The sequence below is a fragment of the Halichoerus grypus genome, chromosome 6 (assembly GCF_964656455.1).
Source record: "Halichoerus grypus chromosome 6, mHalGry1.hap1.1, whole genome shotgun sequence".
Lineage (NCBI taxonomy): Eukaryota > Metazoa > Chordata > Mammalia > Carnivora > Phocidae > Halichoerus > Halichoerus grypus.
In genome coordinates this window covers 29,269,464-29,292,156 of record NC_135717.1, presented here as the reverse complement: position 1 = coordinate 29,292,156, position 22,693 = coordinate 29,269,464, and the positions used below count along the sequence as shown (strand labels likewise).

The window sequence follows — 22,693 nt, the reverse complement described above, 5'->3', positions numbered from 1 at the left end:
GTAAATGATGTTTTAACAAAAGATTGCTTATCCACATTCTGGGATTCTGGAATATTTAAAGTACTAATAGTTAACATATTAAAGAAGCACTATGTCTTTAGAGTAAGTTGTATTGTAGTACAATAGAAAGAGCATGAAACTTTGTAATTCCCAGTTCTAGATTTAAACTCTACTTTGACCACAGTCTAGTTGTATGACTTTAAGAATTCATTTAACCGCTTTGAGCCTTTTTATCTGTACTGGGGCTAATACCTACCTTGCAAGGTGGTAGTGATGATCAACAGTGATGTAATTGTGAGGGACCACAGTGCACAGGGCTATGAGCATATGGAGTCGCAGTGAATGGTGACTCAGCTCTGCTAGACGCGATGCAGAGAGCCCTCGTTTTCAAGATTAGATCACTCCTAGGTTAAATGTCCTGAGGATATTTGGGCTTCTTCCAGCATCTTATAGGGCCACTAAGAGCAAAGCCCTGTCAAGGAATCACCACACAGTTCCCTTGGTGGTGGTAATTTGGCCCAACTATTGGCTGCAACCATCTGAGCTGGCATTTGCATTGTCATTATGTATACAGTTCTAGTTAAATGTCCACTTGTTTTATTTGTGAAGACATAATTTTAATTCTGAAACATTTATAAACGTTTTTAAATTTCACACATCTCCTAAAGGAACTAGTAATAAGTGGAACTGTAGATAAAACTAATAAGATTAAGAGGGAACATGGACATAATGTACCCTAACGTTTGACTGAAATATTAACACCTCTATCTCTACTCCCGAAATGATTCCTGTTCTTCTCACAGCTTTGAAGAGCCCAGCTGCATTCCATGAGCAGATAAAAAGCTTGGAACGAGCCAGAGTAAGAAATTTCAGTTTCAAATGTTCTGTGCTTCTCTCTTTTATTTTAAAGTACCTGTGGGCAAGTAGCAGTCTTCCTCCTAAATATTGTCAATAGAGAAAATGCAGTGTATTTTCAGGACACATGGCATGTAGAGTAATATATTCTGGGGTGGTTTTAGCTTGGAAGTTTGTAGAAAATGCATGACGTTCACATTTTGTTCATTTAAAACTTGTAACTAGTTTTGTACATAAAGGACAAATCACACCTCACTTTGTTGCTTTCGGGGCATACCAACAGTTTTTAGAATCATAATGGAGTAGTTCTGCCATTTGTAAGCCCTGCAGACCCACAGCCCAGTGATGTCCTGACTTCCCCATCTTCAGGTAGTTTCTTTACTGGGTCCGTGGTAGCTGTACATTTGAAGGGCAGGAGGATTTGCTGAATAAAAGAATGTTGTTAGGTTCAACTCTGCTTTACTCTTTGAGAGGTTTCCATCTTATTTGCACATCGATTTCGTGTTTATTACTTTTCTTTTAAAGGACCCTTATGCACATTCATTCTTTTTCCTTTGCAATATGAAAATAAGCATGTTCCAAAAATTCCACAGGAATTTTCCCAGAATGCAATAATGGTCTCTTAGAATCTTATAAAATATAAAACCCATTTGAAAGCCTTATTTTTCAAGTTGAGAACTGTTCTGAATAAGAAAATATGATCAAGGATATGAATTCACCAACAAACATACATTAGGATTTTAAAGAAATTTGTAATTTAGGGGCGCCTGGGTGGTTCATTCGTTAAGCGTCTGCCTTCGGCTCAGGTCATGATCCCGGCGTCCTGAGATCGAGCCCCGCATCAGGCTCCCTGCTCCGTGGGAAGCCTGCTTCTCCCTCTCCCACTCCCCCTGCTTGTGTTCCCTCTTTTGTTGTGTCTTTCTCTGTCAAATAAATAAATAAGATCTTTAAAAAAAAAAAAAAAATTGTAATTTAGGTGGATTTTTATGTGACCTGAAGTATAGATGTTTAGCTATTTAAATGATCAAAATCCTATGTCTGTTCAAATTATGAGCTTTTGCCTTTTCCAAGTTTTAAAATAAAAGTCTGTAGAGTGCTTACTTTATGCCAGCAGGCAGTTCAACCCTGTACAGTTTTGAAGGCTGCAATTTAAATTATGTATCGGATAATAGCTTTTCAAAGTACTAATTTCTACTCTTTACTTCCCAAAATCATGACCAAAGAGTATACAATTTATTTAAATGGAGTACCTTGAGAGAAAAATGTAAAACCACAAAAAATCATAAACAATTTATGGTAAGACTCTCTCTCTTTTTTAAAGACTGAAAACTTTTTGAAGCATAAGATTCGGAGCCGACCAGATCGTTCTGAACTTGTCAGGATGCACATTTTAGAAGGTAAAATTTTTATTTCTGCTTATTTTGCTGTGTTTTCTCAAAAAAAGAAGTGAGAATTCCACCACTGCTGTTTATTCCCACTTTGGTAACTTTTTACCCTGCAGGCTGACATCGTCCAAATTGGAGAGCAACATGAAGACCCAAAGCTAAAATGTTATGTTAGATACATGGGGAAGGGGGGTTTGATTCTCCAAATAACCAATTTGTGGACTGACTCCTCCCCAACCAACTGATGCCATAGATGTCTCTACCATCTGTTCTGGAAAAACATTTTTGGTCCAGAGGATGTCTTCATCAGTGAGGAACATATGCCCATTAAATCATGAAGGATACAGTGGCCATGAGTCTATCCCTAGATTTTCAGCTACCTAGACCCAGTTATGTACCTGGTGCAGTGCCCACACTTAATGTGTTCTGTTTGTTGTTACTTACCCACAACAATCCCGCTTGATCTGACCATTAACATAAATACCCTCCACTCAGCCCCCCAGGTTTTCTCGATAGTCTAGCCTCATCACTTGTGAAGTGATGGTAGGGACAGTTCTGTTCCATCTCATGAGACACGTGGCTTAGGCCTGGATGTTTTTCTCTCTAAGACAGACCATTCTTAAAAGCTGGTTTCCCCACCGTAAGTTCCCAAGTTACATTTTCTTTTGTTGTTTTGCTTCTCTGATTTATTGAGCAAGACCAGGAGCTTGACCCTGTGATAGTCTTGAGTGTGTTCAACCCTGAGATGACACAGAAAGAATCTGAAAATTTTTCAAATTGAGAGACAGTTCTCAAGTAGAAGGAATATTATATTTGTTCTTCTGGCCTAATGATAGAGTTAATATTAGAATTAGGTTGGTAATACAAAGTATTAGATTGTTGCTCAACATAAGAAATAATATCCTAAAGGTCAGACATGTCCAAAAATCTTCTGGAAGCGATATGGTTGCCCTCATTTGAGGTGGTCGTTCATTGGCCAATGAGCTAGACCCCAGAGACCCAACAAGTGAGCCAGATGGATGCCTGCCTGCACGAAGCTTACATTCTGGTAGCACAGACAGATAATAAACAGGCAAAACAAATGAATTACAGATTGTGGAAAGTGCTCAATAGGCAAGAAAACAGGCTGCTGTGATAGGGACTAGGCACAGGCTGACACCACAGTAGGGACATTGTAAAGAAATTCCAAGGATCAAGTTGGTATCTATAGCCCGAAGTGGGGTCTCTTCTACTCCAAAGAATCTACGTATCTGGGGTGGGAGGTAAGAGGTCTGTGCCTTTCACTACTTTCGGTTGTGTTCTCAGAAGTCCATTGGACTAAAGCTTTCCCAGAACTGCGGTGTTAGGGTGGGAACAGCTACCTGCTGTCAGACATAAATGATCTTCAAGAGGCAAATGTACTGGTAAGAAACTGGACAAATGGCTCCTTCTGTGCCTAAAAAGATCTTGACCTAGAAAGGACGTTTTTGAAGGAAAAATGCTATCTGTTTCAACTTGCCTTCTAACTGTAATAGGCTTTATTAATATCATTAAAACCAGGGCAAATACATTTAACTTGATATCAAAAGGAATCATATTTGTTTTTTTAAAATAAAGATAACCCAACATTTAAAAACCTAACTATGTATATGAATGAACCATAAGTGATGTTTTTAGGACATCTGTTCTCAAGTTGGGATTTTTGAAGTAAGAAAGAATATATCATTTGTAATTTAAAAAATAACGTCAAACCACCCCCCAACTTATTTTTAACATTATCCCAATTTTGATTGAATTGGATGTTTGGCAGGCAAAAGTCTAAATTATTTTTCTGAAGTTCAGCTAAAATTCAGCCTCAGCACCAGAGAGATGAGGAGATGATAAGACCAAGATCAGAAACATAACAAAATGCCAGCCTCTCTTATTTGTTTTTGGGATATTTTCATTCCAGACGTATTCCTGATATTACTTGGATGTGTTGGTGTGCGAGAGGAGAAAGACTATCCTACCTAGGTCTTAACAAAGCATTTAAACATCCACCTGAGAGTGATCTGCATGATCATCATCTTTCTTGCATAAACCACAGCTGTCGTACATCATCTACAATTTCCATTTAGGGTGGAAAAAACAACATAAAGACCCTTGAAAAGCAATCTGAGTTGAAAATCCTAGATTTTACCATTTTCCCCAAATATTTTAGTTGTTAATTGCCCTAATTTGACAGCGATTTGTTTTTTAATGACTCACCTTTATCAAGTCCTCCCAAAGCATTTAAATTAGGTTCCCAAGAAATAATTTCATTTTTGAAGTTTATCATTTTCCTATAACATTTAGTTCAATTATGTATTGACATCAGATATGAACTGATAAGAACTGTTTTGTGGACAATCAAGGTTGACTTTCAGTAAGCATATAACTCAACTGGTGGAACGAAAAGTGTTCAGATGTGCTGGACAGTAGTTTATGGGCTATGGGCTTTTGGCGAGCTTTGGACTTCAGCCAGGACATTTTACCTGCCAAAAAAAGAACATCAGTGATCCTGAGATTACTTATGGGGAATTTCATTCTTCTTCTACTATATAATTTAAGAGGCAAGTAACGGTCAACTCAGAATTTTGGGTTAACACCTCACCATTTTTTATCAGTTATAAACATTATTGAGAACAAAATAATAAAATGTTAATGAGAGGTACCAGAAATGCAAGTCATTGACAGAATTACCCAAATGAATGAGTTACAATATTTACATTATTTTCACATTTGTTGTACAATTTCATCCATTTGTAAGTAGATGAGTTGAGGCTTCTTTATGATCATTAGTTACCCAGTAATTGAATGTTTCAAAGTTATATATTCAGAACTAAACCCAGATTCTTAATTACAACCGACTCTGAGACACACAGGGACCAATCTAAGAATATGACCTGTAGCTCTTCCCATTGACTCCTGCAGAGAAGCTTATAACCTAAGTAAGATCAGTGCCCCTGTTTCTAGGAATTGACTTTCCAAGGCAGCCAAATCTAAAACTATACTTCTTGAGCCATGGACCACATCTCTCTTGTCCATCCTCCATATCTCCAATACCTAATAAATGTCAATGTAACCCTCCTACCATAAATGAACGATAGCAGTACCCCAGTTTTTGGCTTCAGTTCATGTTAATTTGAGTCTGAGAGCATTGTATAGACAATATAAAGTATCCAGGATTAAAAATATATAAATGTATACTAGAGCATTCTTAAACGGTCATTTTCTCTTTCCATAAATACATTGAGAACACATAAATAAAAATATGTTTAAGCCAGTTTAAATTAAATTCAGTTGACCTGAAATAACATTATGGAATAGAGTAATTCAAGTAATGGTTAAAACTGTGTTTCCTCTTTTAGAGACATTTGCAGAGCCATCCTTGCAGGCCACTCAGATGAAGCTGAAAAGAGCTCGACTAGCTGATGATCTGAATGAAAAGATTGCTCAAAGACCTGGTCCTATGGAGCTGGTAGAGAAAAACATCCTTCCCGTAGACTCCAGTGTTAAGGAAGCAATTATAGGCAAGACGCCAAAAATTTACTATTTTCTGGGAGAAAGAGGAACTTGGAAATTTAAAACAAATTTAACCTAAAAAGCCAGCACCAATTATGAGTGTTGTTTTCTGGGTGAAGTAGAAATTAACACTTGCACCAATTCCCAATATTATTGTTATTTCTTTATGCTTGCTGAGACTAGCATCTCTTACCAGTTAACACAGAGATTCCTCTTGTCACATCTGAGGTTGATGTCCTTAGGTTCCAATTTCATTATGATGTTTTCTAAATTAACTTTATTGCATTACACCATTTAATTCCTCTTGTGTTAAGATTTTTACAGACTTCGTTATTTAATTCTGTTTACTTCTAGGAAAGATAAATTGCTTGTTCAGTATGAGTTCAGCAAAGTAAATAGCACAAGAGTACAGATGTATTTATTAAGAAGGGTAATATCTGTCCATTTTATCCTGATCTTCTCACACTTAGTTACTAATGGTTCCACCTCCCCGCCCCTCCCCCCCCGCAACACACACAGGCTTTTTTTTCTGGCAAAAGTTTTAGCAGGAAAAAAAAATCTGGAATAATACCACTTATTCAGCAAGCAATTTTGAAAAGTTAATATCCTACTATAAAAACTATTATAGTTTCCATTACTCTGGGGACTTCATATTTTGTATTAGTATGAGTTTAAATCTTAGGCAGTTTGTAGTCAGTGATCCTAAGTAGTACATTCACTGATGATTCCATTCAGTCCCAAAGAAATAGGAGCCCAAAAGGTAAGGTGTCAGTATCACTGGGCCACTCCAAGAAGTAGGACTCATCAACAGATACCGAGTTGTGGCCCCATTTTCTCCCACGCCTCTTAATGTTTTTAAACAGTTGTATCCAAATCAGGATCCACACAAGATCTACACACCTTGTCTTTGGCTTATGTCTCTCTTACGTCTTAATCTCCTGTGTGGATCTTCTTCCTCCTCTTTTCTTACTGTGTATCTGTTGGGGAGCAGGCCTTATTATGTTCTCTAGCCTGTCCACATACTGGATCTTACTGAATGCATTAGCATTCCCAGTGTCACTGAAAACTTTTCTTGCCTTCTGTACTTGCTGAAACCAGTAGTTGGATCCAAAGGCTTGATCTGATTCAGGTCTGACTTTTTCCCCAAGTATTCATCATAGGTAGTGGTGTGTTCTTCCTCTGGGAAGTACATTATGTTCAATTTTTTTTTTTTTTTTAAGCTAGCTTCTTACATTCTTGTAATAAACAATGTTTCTCCTTCTTTATCATTTTAAGCTTGGTATTCCAAGGCCAAGATAAGTTGAAAATCATTTCTTTCTTTAGGCGTTGGGAAGGAGGACTATCCTCAGACTCAGGGCGATTTCTCATTTGACGAAGACAGCAGTGATGCCTTGTCTCCAGACCAGCCAGCCAGCCAGGAGTCACAGGGGTCAGCCGCGTCCCCAAGTGAGCCAAAAGTTAGCGAATCTCCGTCTCCTGTGACTACAAACACTCCAGCCCAGGTATCACCTTTCTCATTTCTCCCCCTAAACAGAGAGTGCCTTGTTTTTTATATATCAAGGTAACTACATTTCTTCTTCTTCCAGAAGAAAAGTTTAAAAGTGTGGGAAAATAGAGATTTTTTTTCACCTGTGATACAAACACTGTTAACATTTTTCAGTAGATTCTTAGATTTTATTTCTGTTCTGTATCCACATTTTTATTTTACAAATGGTTGTGTAGTTTGCTTTTTAAAAATTTTTCTCATAACTTTTGTTGGGGATGTAATTCACATACTATAAAATATACCCTCCCCCTCCTTCTTTTTTCTGCCGTCTTAACCGGTTTAAAATGTGCGACTCAGTCTTGTTAAGTACACTCACGTTGTGCAGCAAATCTCCAGAACCTTTTTGTCTTGCAAAACTAAAACTGTACCCTTTAAACAGCAGCCCTCAGCCCCTTTCTCCGGGCCCTGACAATCACAATTCCATTTCCATTTCTAAGAATTTGACTACTTTAGGGTGGGGGGGATGTGTGAAGTAGGTGATGGGGATTAAAGAGTACACTTATCACGAAGAGCACTGAGTCAAGTATAGAATTGCTGAATCACTGTATTGTCCCCCTGAAACTAATATAACATTGCATGTTAACTATACTGGAATTTAAATAAATACATATATACATACATACATATGAATTTGACTCCTTCAGATGTCTCATATAAATGGAATCGTACAATATTTGCCTTTCTGTGACTGGCTTATGTCACTTAACATAAAATCTTCAAGGTTTGTTTATGTTGTGGGCTGTGACAGGATCGCCTTCATTTTTAAGGCTGAATAATATCCCATTATTTGGATATACCGTATTTTGTTTACCCATTCGTCAGTGGACATTGGGCTGCTTCCCTGTCTTGGCTATTGTGAATAATGGTGCTAGGTACATCGGTTTGGAAATATCTCTTCGAGACCCTGCTTTCAATTCTTTGGAGCATATACCCAGAAGTGGGATTGATGGATCATATGGGAATTCTATCTTAAATTTATTAAGGAACCACCATACCATTCTCCATAGTGGCTGTACCATTTCACACTCCCACCAGCGGCATGCAAGGGTTTCAGTTTCACCACATCCTCACCAACACTTATTAATTGGTATGAAGTGATATCTTATTGTGGTTTTGATTTGCCTTCTCTAATGATTAGTGCTGTTAAGCATCTTTTCATATGTTTGTTGGCCATTTGTGTATCATCTTTGGAGATATATCTATTTGAGTCCTTTGCCCATCTTTAATAAGATTATTTGTTTTTCTGCTGTTAAATTGTAGAAGTTTTTTGTATATTCTGGATATTAACCCCTTTTCAGATATATGATGAGCAAACATTTTCTCCCATTCTTTGTGTTGCCTTTTTCCTCTACTAATAGTGTCCTTTGAGGCACAGAAGTTTTTAAGTTTGATATAGTGCCATTTGTCTATTTTGGGGTTTGTTACCTGTGCTTTAGGTGTTCTATTAAGAAATTATGGCCCAATGCAGTGTCATGAAGCTTCTTCTCTCTGTTTTCTTCTAGGATTTTTATAGGCTTGAATCTTACATTTAGGTCTTTAACCCATTTTAATTTTTGTATATGGTGTACGATAAGGATCCATCTTCATTCTTTTGCATGTGAATATCCAATTTTCCCAGCATCATTTATTGAAAAGACTGTCCTTTCCCCTTGGCACTTCTGTTGAAGATCATTTGACCATATACATAATAATTTAAGGACTCTGAATTCTGTTGCATTGGCTTATATGTTTGTCTTGAAGTCAGGAAGTGTGAGACCTCCAACTTTGTTCTTTTTCAAGAATTTTTTGGCTACTTGGGGGTCCCTTGAGATTCCATATGAATGTTAGGATGGATTTTTCTATTTCTATAAAAAATGGTACTGGGAAAATTCACCCTTTTAAAATGTCTAATTCAGTGATTATTAACATATTCACAGAGCTGTGCAACTATCAACACTACCTGATTCCAGAACATTTTCATCATCCCAGAAAAGAAGCCCATACCCATTAGCAGTCATTCCCCATTATCCCCTCCACCAGCCCTAGGCCACCATCAGTCTACTTCTGTGTCTGGATTTGCCTCTTCTGGACATTTTATATAAATGGAATCATACAATATGTGATCTTTAGTGACTGGCTTCTCTTATTTGGTATGTTTTTAAGGTTCATCCATGTTACAGCCTGTATTAGTACATCATTTGTTATGGCTGAAAAATAGTCCATTGATATACCATATTTTGTGTGTCTGTTCATCACTCCATGGACATTTGATTGGGGCATGTGGCTATTATGTAGTCACATGTTCTACTCCTGAGCTATAGCCCCTAGACATGTGGCCGTTATGAATAATGGTGCTTTGAATGTGTGTGGACAAGTTTTTATGTGGACGTGTGTTTTCAGTTCTCTTGGGTATTTACCTAGGAATGGAACTGCTGGGTCATGCAGGAACTCTTATGTCTAAATCACTTTTATACCTTAATCATAATCCTTATAGTGTTCCTTGTCAATAAATTACATTAATCTCATTTTTAATAGGATAGCTAAGTTTTGTTTTTTTTTTTTTAAAGATTTTATTTATTTATTTGACAGAGAGATAGAGAGAGAGAGAACAAGTAGGCAGAGAGGCAGGCAGAGAGGCAGGCAGAGGGAGAGGGAGAAGCCGGCTTCCTGCGGAGCAGGGAGCCCGATGCGGGACTCGATCCCAGGACCCCAGGATCATGACCTGAGCCGAAGGCAGCCGCTTAACCAAGCAACCCAGGCGCCCCGCTAAGTTCATCTTTTAACCAATTTCGTATTGTGGGTTGTCCAGACTTGTCTCTATTTTTCACTCTTACGAACACAGTAAGAGCCCCTGTTTTATTTTATTTTTTTTAATTTATTTATTAGAGAAAGACAGCAAGAGAGGGAACACAAGCAGTGGGAATGGGAGAGGGAGAACAGGCTTCCGCTGAGCAGGGAGCCCGATGCGGGGCTCGATCCCAGGACCCTGGGATCATGACCTGAGCCGAAGGCAGACGCTTCCCACCGACTGAGCCCCCAGGTGCCCCAAGAGCCCCTGTTTTATTCTCACGTACTTGCTGCACACATCGTTTCTATACATACATTGTTGTGCACTTGTCTGATTATTTTTTTGGATAATAGCCAGATTTTGAAATGGATTTGGACCTTTTGTTAGGTAAAAGGTAGGCACTTGAACTGCCTTCCGGGAAGGTAATACAGGTCCCCACTGTCACTATGTCTTTCCCACAAGCAGGTAATATCATTACTTTAGACCTTGCACACTGGAGATTTGAAAGTTTTAATTGACTCCTTGATTTTGGTTAGATTGAATTCATTTGTTCAACAATATTTATTGAGCACCTGTTATGTGTCAGATTGTGTTGGGAACTGAAAATCTAGTGCATGCAAAGGAATCTAACAAGTATTTTTTGATAATTGCACTGGAAATTCCCATTTCTTATTTTTCAATGGATGTTCCTCTTTCTTTTGGTTATATAAGAACTCTTATGCTAGTTAGTTTTTCATCTCCTTATAATGTTTTTGCCTTACTGAAATTTTAATAACTATTTAGTTATCTTAAAGTCACAGCTATTGATCTACTTAATGGAATTGGTTAGGTTCAGTAGAAAATGTTCTTGTTAAAGCCAAGCATCATAGAATTTTTGAGTTAGAAGGACTTTAGCAATTACCTGGCTTAACCCTTACACCAGACAAGGCCTGGGTTCAGAGAGGTACAGAAATTTGGGGATTCAAAATGTTTGCATATTTTCTTGCAGCATTTCTTTTTTTTTTTTTTTAATTTTTTTATTGTTATGTTAATCCCCATACATTACATGATTAGTTTTAGATATAGTGTTCCATGATTCATTGTTTGTGCATAACACCCAGTGCTCCATGCAGAACGTGCCCTCCTCAATACCCATCACCAGGCTAACCCATCCTCCCACCCCCCTCCCCTCTAGAACCCTCAATTTGTTTTTCAGAGTCCATCGTCTCTCATGGTTCTTCTCCCCCTCCGATTTCCCCCCCTTCATTCTTCCCCTCCTGCTACATTCTTCTTCTTCTTTTTTTCTTTCTTAACATATATTCTTGCAGCATTTCTTCTCATTCGTGAATATCTGTTGGGTAAGGACTAGGTCTCTCTCTCAGCACCATGTTCATCATTGCCCTTACCACCATGATCTGAAATCCATTATTTGCTTATTGTATCTGTGCCTCCAGTTAAATAAGATGTGAGCCCATCAGGAGAGGGACTTTGACTTTTGGAGGACAAGAGCTACTTCAGAGAGAGAGAGAGAGAGAGAGTGTGTGTGTGTGTCCAGCATGTCCCACAGGCCCTTGGTGTGGAAAAAGTGTGCCACAGTTCAGCACCACAAGCACTGACAGGTGCCAGGCTTGTAGAAGCGGCCGTGTTTGTGTTCTTCCACTTGAGAGTAGAGCCTCTCCAGCTGGGGTTCATCAGAGGTTGTGTGGGTACCTAAGTTCATATTCTCCCGTCAGAGTTTCAGGGCAAGAGTGACTGGCCACTTGGCTCGGCTGGAACCCGGTCTGGAAGAAGGTGGGGTCAGCGACCTGCCCATGGGCTGAGGTCGAAGCCGGCAGAAAGGGAGCGCACAGGAGACCAGCCCTAACTGTATTCTCACATACCTGCTGCACCCTGGTTTTGAGCTTTAAAAATAGGGCTAAAAAGAATGTCAAGTATGCAAGTAAATAGCATCAAAAAGCAGTTCTACTTAGCCATTTCGGTTGTTGGTTCTCTGAATAGGTCAGGATACCAGACAGCTCTTAGCGTGGCCTCAGCTTTCAGTTACACGGGATTTTTGTCACGTCAGCCATCTACCTGGTAATGGCGTCATGACGGTTCCACCTGTGTGGTAGGAGACTGGCATTTTCCCTCTCCCTGCATCGCTCGTATTAGGTTTTTTACTTTGCTCTTGAAACTTGGTCTCCAGCTAAGTTTGTAAGTGAGAAGCTTTAACCAGAGGGAGTCCCACCCAGTGGGCTGACATTCCCAAAGTCCTTGAAGGAAAAAAGGAATAGCAGTGTTTCTTGAAGAATAAATATGGTCTGTTTATTGCCAGAGTGCAACGCACACTAAGCCCTGGGTCATTCCGGAACTGAAATGCTAGTTTTTATAACAGTACTGTTGCTAGAGCACAGGTTCCGCCTACTACGTGCAGACCACGGACAGTCTGCTTTCTGTCTGTCGGGTCAGCAAGGCCTACGGCAAAAGACCTACTTCAGAGAGTGGTACGCTGCCCACTCACACAGTCAAGGAAAAGAACCCAGAACCTAGCTAAGCTGGCTTGCCTCCACTTTACCTGGTGCATAATTTCTGCCCCATATACCTTGAGACCTTCTTAAATTGTGTGTCCTTTATAAAATTCCCTTGTACTAAGTGTGTTAGTATTTTTAAGTAAGGAATCTGACAGAGATTCTCATTATTACACTTTTATTCATGCAATTAAAGAAGCATCTCCCCATTAACTGTGCTGTATTGATGTAGAAGAAAGAGGATCCTTGAGGAGGATTATAGGTAAGTTGTAGGTTTTTGGTTTTGGTCTTGTAATCAACTGCACAGGCAAATTTTGTGATGCCTGTAAAGTCTTAGGGATTTTGGTGTCATCTAGGAGTGATAGAGTTTGGGCACATTTTGTACTTTAATTATTTTCACTGTTATCTAGTGTTTGTTTAGTGAATTTGTCCAGGCATCTCACTTCGTATATATAAAATGTATTTATTTCCCTAAATATAATTACTTTCACATTTGTAGTTCAAGTACAGGGAAATGGCTGAGAACACTGCTTTTCATCAGACATCAAGTTTCCAAAGGGCCGGGATATCCCCTCATTTTATCTCAGTGACCTCATCCTGAACACGCAGGGTCCAGCATACAGCAAGTGCTTATTGCTTTAATGAATGAAAAACCCTAGGAGATTATCTCTGCAATTTCTTTTTTCCTGCTTTAGTATTATCATTGGACACCCCCCCCAAAAGTCATCTCCTCACTGTTATTGAAATAGCCCACATAAAGACAAGATAACAAAAGAACAACATAAACGTCTTATATTTGGGGTATTCTTTGAGATTCTTAATTTTCAATCTTTAAAATGAATTCACTGTAAGAGTATAATGGTGAATTTAGTTACTGTGGACCAGTGGTCCTCAAATTGCCTGTAGCGAAAGACTAGTATGTGTTTGTGTTTTATGTAGTGTGTTTAATTTCCAACGTATTTTGGGCTAATCTTCTTGCAGAGTACAATGAGATGGTGGGGTAGCAAGGTGCCTGGCTGGCTCAGCCATAGAGCATGCAACTCTTGATCTCGGGGTTGTGAGTTTGAGCCCCACGCTGGGTGCAGAGATTACTTAAAAAAAAAAAAAAAAGTAGTGGGGTAGCATCAAATTTCCACTGCAGGCAGCTAATAGAGGTCCACAGATCACACTTGGAGTAACTCTGTCACAAATTTCCCTTTGCTTCTTGTTTGCCTGAACCAAGGTTTTTCATATGCTAATTAGTCATCATTTCATGCTGCACATTTAATTCCAGGGCTAAACACATTTTTCTAATTTCCCTGTTCAGTTTTGTTTTTTTTTTAATATTTGGCCTAATAGAAAGTTCAAGGCCCGTGCAGGGAATTTCTTTTTGGTTCTTTAAAAGTTATTTTTACAGGGACGCCTGGGTGGCTCAGTCGGTTAAGTGTCTGCCTTGGGCTCAGGTCATGATCTGGTCCTGGGATCAAGTCCCTCATCTGGGAGCCTGCTTCTCCCTCTGCCTCTGTCCTTCCCCTGCTCGTGTGCACACTCTCTCTCCCTCTGTCTCTGACAAATAAGTAAAATCTTTAAAAAATAAATAGAAAATAAATAAAAGTTATATTTACAGATAATTACTTAAGAGAAAATTAGGCTCAAGATACCTTTCTGGCTTGCTTTATTTCCAAAATGTGTTGCGACATATTGTCTCCTGAATTCTTTTTCAGAACACACAGATAAATACCAGAGGATTGAGTCCTATAGGAAAGTATTTAAACAAAAGATATATTCCCTACCCAAAAAAAAAAAAAAAAAATTAACACATAATATCTAGGTAAAGAACATATTTTCCAGGCTCTTCTCTTTCAGTCCCAGTGCTAAAATGCTAATGATTTCACACTGTGGACAGTATAATACACTACTATGTCCTTTCTTCAAAACACACATTTTACCCCCCCCCCAAAAAAAATCCTTCTTTGAAAAATGTATTTCTGTGTGGTCTGTAAGAGACCAGCACTGCCATTCCTTGGACTTTTTTCTTTTCAATTCTGATCAAAGTACAGCTGGAAAGGAATTTGCCAGAACATTAATGGAACACACATCACATATTGGAGCTCAGTTTATTTTATGCCTAAGCAATTCTTGAACAATGGGAAGCTGCAGAAAATTACGAACAGCTAGCCACGTGTGGGCACCAGCAGCTGTTTCACTGGTGCTTTTAATCCGAAGACTGTTTTTCTCTCTGCAGTTTCTTAGGCCATTTAATTAATCATTTATGTTAAGCCCTCACACGCTTACTTGTAAGTGTGACCCGACAGAATCTGTGTTCATTTTCACAGTCTCTGCTGTGGGAACGACCCCAGTCAATCTTGCTTCCTATAATTATATACCAAGAGGACACTGTAGCTGGTAATGCTTCGATTTTGAGCTGGTTTCCAGCATTAACCATGAGGTCATGTTCCATGCTAGTTCCTAACTCCATTCTCCTGGACCAGAAGGAAAGTGTCTAAACTGTACATTCAACAGAATAGGCCTTTTCTGTTTATTTATAAATAAATCAAGTATTATTGACTATAACTGAGATGAGGGATAAAAAAATGCTGACCAACATGTGCTGAGCACTTCTTTGGGCCTGGCACTGAGCTACTTACTTCACGTGTGTTCCCGGGGCAGATGTCATTGAGAGAGCATCTCTCTGGCCTGCACAGGGCTTGAACTAATGACTTTGTTCTTTTTTTTTTTTTTAAAGATTTTATTTATTTATTTGAGAGAGAGAGAATGAGAGACAGCACATGAGAGGGGGGAGGGTCAGAGGGAGAAGCAGACTCCATGCCAAGCAGGGAGCCTGATGCGGGACTCGATCCAGGGACTCCAGGATCATGACCTGAGCCGAAGGCAGTCGCTTAACCAACTGAACCACCCAGGCGCCCGTCTTTGTTCTTATTAAGCCAATAGTTTGAGATTCTTCCCAAGACCCTTTTCCAGCATAGCATCCTGTGTCATCCTCTTGTTATTCATCATGACAACTGTTATTTGTATTCTTTCACAAATACATACATAACATTATTTCCTCAACTATACAGTCTATGCAAGTACCATAACTCAGTTACCAAAAATGAATAATGGTAATTCTAATACTTACTTTGCTTCCACATTCTGGCCCCTAATAGTCACTTTGACTGAGACCTAAACATAAGAACTAGAACTATACAACTCTTAGAAGAAGACACGGGGGAAAGCTTTATGACGTTGGATTTAGTGATGATTTCTTGGATATGACACCAAGGCAACAAAAGAAAAAAATAATTAGGCTTTATCAAAATGAAAAACTTCTATGCATCAAAGGGCACTATCGGGGCGCCTGGGTGGCTCAGTCATTAAGCGTCTGCCTTCAGCTCAGATCATGATCCCAGGGTCCTGGGATCGAGCCCCGCATCGGGCTCCCTGCTCCGCGGGAAGCCTGTTTCTCCCTCTCCCTCTCCCCCTGCTTGTGATCCTGCTCTCACTGTGTCTCTCTCTGTCACATAAATAAATAAAATCTTAAAAAATAAATAAATAAATAAATAAATAAATAAAAAAGGCACTATCAACAGAGTGAAAAGCAGCCCATGGAATGGGAGGAAATATCTGCAAATCACATATTGGATAAGGGGTTAATACCTAGAATATATACACAACTCCCCCAACAGAAAAATAACCTGATTTAAAAATGGGTAAAGGACTAGAATAGACATTTCTCAAAAGAGGACAGGGGCACCTGGGTGGCTCAGCCGGTTAATCGTCTGCCTTTGGCTCAGGTCATGGTCCCAGGTTCCTGGAATCGAGCCCCACGTCAGGCTCCCTGCTCAGCAGCGAGTCTGCTTTTCTCTCTCCCTCTACCCCTCCCCCTCACTCGTGCTCATTCTCCCTCTCTCTCACCCTCTCTGTCTCTCTCAAATAAATAAAATCTTTAAAAAAAAAAAAAAAAAAAGGTAAACAAGGGGTGCCTGGGTGGCTCAGTCAGTTAGGGGTCTGACTCTTGATTTTGGCTCAGGTCATGATCTCAGGGTCATATGATGGAGGCCTGCATTGGGCTTCATGCTGAGTGTGGAGCCTGCTTAAGATTCTCTCTCTCTCCCTCTGCCCCTCCCCCCTTAAAAATTAAGAAAGAAAGAAAGAAGATAAACAAATGGCCAGTAACCACATGAAAAGATGCTTAACAGCACGAGTCACTAGAGAAATGCAAATCAAAACCACAGTGAGATAGCACCTCACACCATTAGAATGGCTACTATCCAAGAACAAAATTAACAAGCGTTGGTAAGGATGTGAAGAAATTGGAATCCTTCTACCCTCTTGGTAGGATTGTGAAATGGTGCAATCACTATAGCGAATGGTATGGTGCTTCTCTCAAAGAGCTAAAACTAGAATTATCATGTGATCAGAAATTCCCCTTCTGGGTACACGCCTACAAGCTTTAAAAGCAGGGACTGGAGCAGGTATTTGTACGGCCGTGTTCAGAGCACCATTATGCACAAACCCGAAGGTAGAAGCAGCCCTGTGTCCACTGACAAATGAATGGCTAAACAAAACGTGGTACATCCATATGATAGAATATTATTCAGCCTTAAAAAAGAAGGAGATTCTGACCCACACTACAACATGGATGCACCTTGAGGACATTACGCTAAGTGAAATAAGCCAGACACAAAAGGAAAAATGTTGTGTGATTCCACTATTATGAGCTACCCAGACTTGTCACACTCATACAGTCAGCTCATACATAGTGGTTGCCAGGGGCTGGTGGGAGGCCAGGATGGGGAACTGTTGTTTAACGGATAGAGAGTTTCAGTTTGGGAAGATGAAAAAGTTTTCGAGACGGATGTTAGTGACAGAGAACAATGGGAATGTGCGTAATGCCATAGAATTATACGCTTTGAAATGGTTTAAATGGTAACTTTTATGTTAAATATATTTTACCACAATTTTTTTAAATAATAGATTTTTTAAATGAGGGACACATGCAAATCCTCACTACTAATCAGGTAGTCAAGTACCAGCTAAATGTCCACCAGATGTTGTGCCAAAAGATTAATTTAATGTTCAGCTACTTGGACTAAAAATGAAATGCCTAAACTTTTAACTGTGCATTACATAAACAGAGTGGTCAATGCTAAGTGATAGATTTTAACAAAACTAGAATTTACAAAGAAGATCCATTTATTAAATATACAAAGCATGTGTTTTTGATTTGTATTCAGCTCATTCATACTAGTATCCATTTTATTTGTCTGGGAATTGGAATATGGAAACAATATTTAAAGAATAATTACATTTTGAATTTCTTATTTGCATATTCCCATCTTAATTAAGATCTCTGCTGCATCCTAAATTAAAACCACATTTATTTTAGATTTAAAATCTACAGTACCAAAAAAAGCTTTGTTTTTAAATATCTAATTTCTGCCCTCTAGATCACATAAAGAAATCTAATAAAAAAGGAACTTACCAGAGAACAGTGATTGGTCCCTGACAAGTGTATTATCTTTACGGAAGGAATGGGTGTAGACACCTGATACATTATAAAATTTTAATCAGCTTAAACGTTTACTCTGACTTATTTTTGTCTTTGTAGCAGAACTTTCCCTTAACAATTTCTAAGAAGAGAACAGTCAGTCTTTAAGGTTCAAAGTGCTTTCTTCTTCAGTTTTATTTAAAGCCTAAATATTCATCATTAGACAGCAATGTCTTTCTGACATTTCTTGTCATGGTGTCGTGATGACAGTTGAAGAATTGGAGGTCATGAGACCTGTAGCTTGGGAACAGCGGTCAAGATTCAATAAAACAAAGCAAAATTTGCAGCTTTTTTGTTTTCTTGGAGAAAAGATTCTGAATCATTTTGAGATGAAATTTTTAAAGTACAAAAGGTCGGGGCGCCTGGGTGGCTCAGCCGGTTAAGCGGCTGCCTTCGGCTCAGGTCATGATCCCAGGGTCCTGGGATCGAGCCCCGCATCGGGCTCCCTGCTCAGAGGGGAGCCTGCTTCTCCCTCTCCCTGTGCCTCTCTGCCTACTTGTTCTCTGTCTCTCTGTCAGATAAATAAATAAAATCTTAAAAAAAAAAAAAAAAAAAATAAAGTACAAAAGGTGAACTTAGGTCTCAGTGGAAATTTAAACATTTTTAAAGCATTCTTTTAAGATTTTAACATATTGCTCACTTTACTGTGGAATAAAATAAGTGTAATATCCTTTATGGCTTGGATATTCTTTTCATCCTTTTTGGAATACTATCCTTTCAGAAGTACTGATATTTAGATTTTCTTTTTTTTTGTAACTCTAGCCACCAGGATCCTCACATCTAGGTAGGATGTAAGATGGTTTGAGGGGTCATTTCTAAAGCACATAAAAAAGACTGGCAAAATGTAAAGAAGTGTTTAGACATTTCTCCCTTTTTAACCAGAATTTATCTTCAGAGTAGGTAATATTAATAATCACTGTATCTCAGTGGGGTTATTCTTGTGTTTCACTGGGGTCTATGGTTTTCTGGGTAGCAAAGTCACACTGAAATACCAAAAGAGCTAATAAGATGAGAGTATCAGTAATCAAGGCTGAGGTCAACTAGGCAAGGTCTAGAAATACAGGAGAATCATTTTCATACATATTATAATTAATACCACATTCATACTTCTGGATTATTTTTCAGATTATTAACACTGACTGCTCACAAATGCATCATTGCTATCATATCAGTCAGTGGGGGCTGGACTGGTAAAATAGCTTGCCAGGTTAGTAGAATTTATCTGCAAGGAAATATCTATATATATATTTATTTCTCATAGATATAAATATATATATTCAAATATGTGGTTCTTCTTCATATGCCAGTTATTTAACAGCCAAGGAATGTTTTTCCCTGTGTGAAAATTGACCCGGAGATAAATATCCTCACTTCCAGAAAATGTGCAAAGTGAAAGAGAAACAAATAAAACCACATCCTTTAAAGCAGTGATTAGCTGGCCTTGACCTTCCACTTCATGTCAGAGGTTCACTGAGGAGGCGGCTGGCTCTGGGCCTTTTGGGGGCAGAAGTCAGCCTGGAACACAGGTGTCAAGACTCTTGGATAAGGCCCTTTCTTTCATGTGTCTGTTTGAATGAAATTGAGTACAGTAGTCTCCCCTTAGCCACAGGGCATGCATTTCCAGACCCCCAGGGGATGCCTGAAACCACAGATAGTACCCAGCACTGCGTATACTGTTTTTTCCTGTATGTACCGACCACTGTAAAGTTCTCTTTATAAATTAGGCACAGTAAGAGATTAACAACTATAATAACAAAATAGGGCAGTTCTAACAATATAGTGTAATAAAAGTTATGTGAATGTGGTCTTTCACTCTCAAAATACCTTTACCATACTATACTCGCCCTACTTTGTCTTGTGATGACAGAGAGGATACAGTGCCTACGTGATGAGATGAAGTGAGGTGAACGACGTAGGCATGGGACGTAGCCTTAGGCTGCTGTTGACCTTGTGACCGTATGTCAGAGGAGGGTCATCTGCTTCAGGACCGCAGATGCTCATGGGTCCCTGAAAGTACGATAAACCATGGCTGAGGGGGCTACTGTGTAGCCATCTTTAAAAAGTCAAGTCTTTTTATTGTCAACACTGACTGTTAGTTTATAATTACTTAAAAGCTGAAATCAGTGGCAAAAAGGAAAAGCGAGCTCGGGGAGAGAGCCCACACGGGTGAGCACAGTTCACTGCACACCCACACACATACTCACAGTCCCAGCTGGCCTTGAGAGTCTCACCCCGCATGAGTAAAGCCACAAGGAATTTCCATTCACCCATTACACAAATATTTATTGAGTAACTAGTATCTGCCAAGCTTCATATTTCTTGCTGCTAAATAGCGTCTGAGTTCTCAGGTCATTTATTTTAAGGAGGAAAAATACAGTGTGCTATTCTTAAACCCAAATACATCAGCAAAAGAACGGACTTTGATTCTTGTAATGAATTCGAGAGTTATGTGGGGGAGTGGAAGGGATAGAGGAAGAAGGGATAAAGTTTCCTTAAAACAAGTATGCTAATAGTTAAGTCCATGTGGGAATCACTGCGCAACATTGAACTGATCCGTTATAATAGGAAGATCTCTTTCCGGTAAGTGAATACTTAAAATCTACTTAAAGTAGATTGTTAGTGGAAATGGGTTGTTAGGTTGTTGATAAAAGCTATCAAGGCCTTCCGTTGGTCGCTTCCTTTGTTAATACGTGACTCCAAATTGAGGTTTCGGGGTTGCTTATTTGGCCTTGGTAACAAACTAGCTTCTTGCTTTAGGTGTGAGGGTCGCCATCAGTGAAACAAGTCGATATTACCAGAATACATTCAGCAGGTGCCCTCCTCTTGCAGGAAATGGGGGGGTGGAAATGGCTAAGGAGAGTACCAGTCAGGCTTGGACACGGGGACATAAGCTATAAAGCACAGTTAAGGACCCGTACGTGGAGTGGGCCTCCAAGGAATGGAACTTTCTTACCCACATGCTGCCAGGCCCTGGATCCAGGGTGTGCAGGAGAGTATTGATCAGACCCTGTAACAAAGACTAATGATCACATTTGAATTCACCAGGATTATTACTGTGATCTATACAGCAAGAGAACCTTACGAGTGTCATATATTGTTTTGATCATTTTTACAAGAGCCTTGGGACTTTTCTTGTGCCAAAACAGGGCGGTTCTGACCATATTTATGAGAAAACACTACTAGGGTGGAGTCAATCGAGCCTTATTTAGCTTTAGCTTTTCATTGCTGTTAGGGCAAAGACTAACTAATTGGCTCCATGGAGGTAAAGCATGTTATTCCACCATCTGGGTCTCAGACATCATAGTATATTTTTCTTTTGTTTCTTTTCTAGTAGACTTAAAAAAAAAAAATGAGGTCATTCCCTTCTAATTCTGGTTTTTCTAATTTTATGTCATTGAGTTCACCTACTTGTTCCCTTTCTGCCTTTTCCACCAGTTTACTTCAGTGTCCCCAGCAGTTCCTGAATTCTTGAAAACTCCTACTACGGATCAGCCCCCCACCAGGTCCACAGCTCCTGTCGTCCCCACGAACACTGTGTCCTCAGCAAAGCCTGGGCCAGCGCTGGTAAAGGTGGGTTCCCTGCACACACGCTGGTTTGAGGTCTTTACCGACACAAAGGCACAAGTCTACATTGCCCAGCCTGGCTTTCAGTCTGAAGCCTTGAAACCAAACCACAGGCAGACTTGCTAGATCACGCCCCAGTCTTGGAAACTACCACCTTCAACAAATGCCCTATTGTTCTCTAGTCACAGAAGAACCGCACAAACTTTGGTCTCCATGAAACTCCCGGAGCCCTGCAGAAAGGCTTTAGGATACATTTTATCAGCAGTTCCCAATTCTGCCACCATCCAAGCTGCCAAGATGAAAGAAACACTGGGAGTGGAGTGAGATGGGGCCACTGTAGCACAACGCTGGGGAGTCAGGAGCCTCACGAACAGATGTCTTTAATGGTAACATAATTTTGGACTTTATACACAAGGTCAGGCTCAGCACTGTTCCAGATATATTACAACAGGTTAAAGGCTTTAGACAAGCGGCTCCGTTTTTTGATTTAGCAGATCTGGCCTGTCGAAGCTTGGTTTGTTCTCCAGATAAGCTGCAGATTGGTGGCACCGTTCCCTACATTTTACTGGGTGCAAATAATCCAGTTAGAACAAGCCCCAAGGAAGATCAAAATCCGTAACGTATAGTATACTTTTAAAGGTTTTTTTTTTTTTAAGTGTATTTAGAACTGCTAGATAAAGGGGCGGAGGGTGATAGAGGAATAGTGTCATCGTTTCAGATACAGCTTTGCCAAATGTAGCAGAACACTGATGTCAAACTTTTGGAACTGAAAAAGGACTCTGGAGAGCTAGCCAACCCTCCCAGCACCTTCCAGAAGTGAGGCCGGAAGAAGGAACGAGGCTGGGAAGGATCCAGGCTCCCCAAGGGCGGGCAGGCCTTCTTTCTGCCTCCCCAGATTCCTCACTTCCTTCCCCCCTCTGGTGCTGTCGTGGTCCTCGCCCCTCCTGCAGAGAAGACTCTCTTTCTACTCCAGCCTCTCTGTGTCCGTGCAGCCCAGTGTCTGTGGCCTGGGGGCACAAATCAGTGTATCTCACCATC

The 22,693-nt window shown here is 39.7% G+C and overlaps 2 protein-coding genes across 13 annotated transcripts in view; one reads left to right on the top strand and one right to left on the bottom strand.

The window, feature by feature from the left end:
• The window catches only part of LOC144382288 (uncharacterized), an 83,029-nt gene that overhangs the window by 6,991 nt on the left and 53,345 nt on the right, over positions 1–22,693 (bottom strand). Inside the window, exons 4-5 of one of the 3 annotated variants that reach the window (XR_013448895.1) lie at positions 5,956–6,112; positions 4,467–4,732 (exon numbers count right to left, since the gene is read on the bottom strand). The exons of 1 other annotated variant lie outside the window; for it this stretch is intronic. Coding sequence is in view for 1 of the 2 variants with exons in the window: in XM_078074790.1 (XP_077930916.1) it covers positions 6,097–6,112 (16 nt within the window). In the remaining variant the exon portion in view is untranslated. Of the gene's footprint in view, positions 1–4,466; positions 4,733–5,785; positions 6,113–22,693 lie in introns of those variants that run through there. One more of the 3 variants, XM_078074790.1, reaches the window with a different exon arrangement.
• MRTFB (myocardin related transcription factor B) overlaps positions 1–22,693 on the top strand; it is a 192,233-nt gene that overhangs the window by 132,493 nt on the left and 37,047 nt on the right. For all 10 annotated transcript variants that reach the window (XM_036123904.2, XM_036123900.2, XM_036123896.2 and 7 more), the window contains 5 exons: positions 804–859; positions 2,177–2,252; positions 5,609–5,770; positions 7,086–7,264; positions 21,527–21,661. In XM_036123904.2, the coding sequence (XP_035979797.2) occupies positions 804–859; positions 2,177–2,252; positions 5,609–5,770; positions 7,086–7,264; positions 21,527–21,661 (608 nt within the window). The remainder of the gene's footprint in view (positions 1–803; positions 860–2,176; positions 2,253–5,608; positions 5,771–7,085; positions 7,265–21,526; positions 21,662–22,693) is intronic.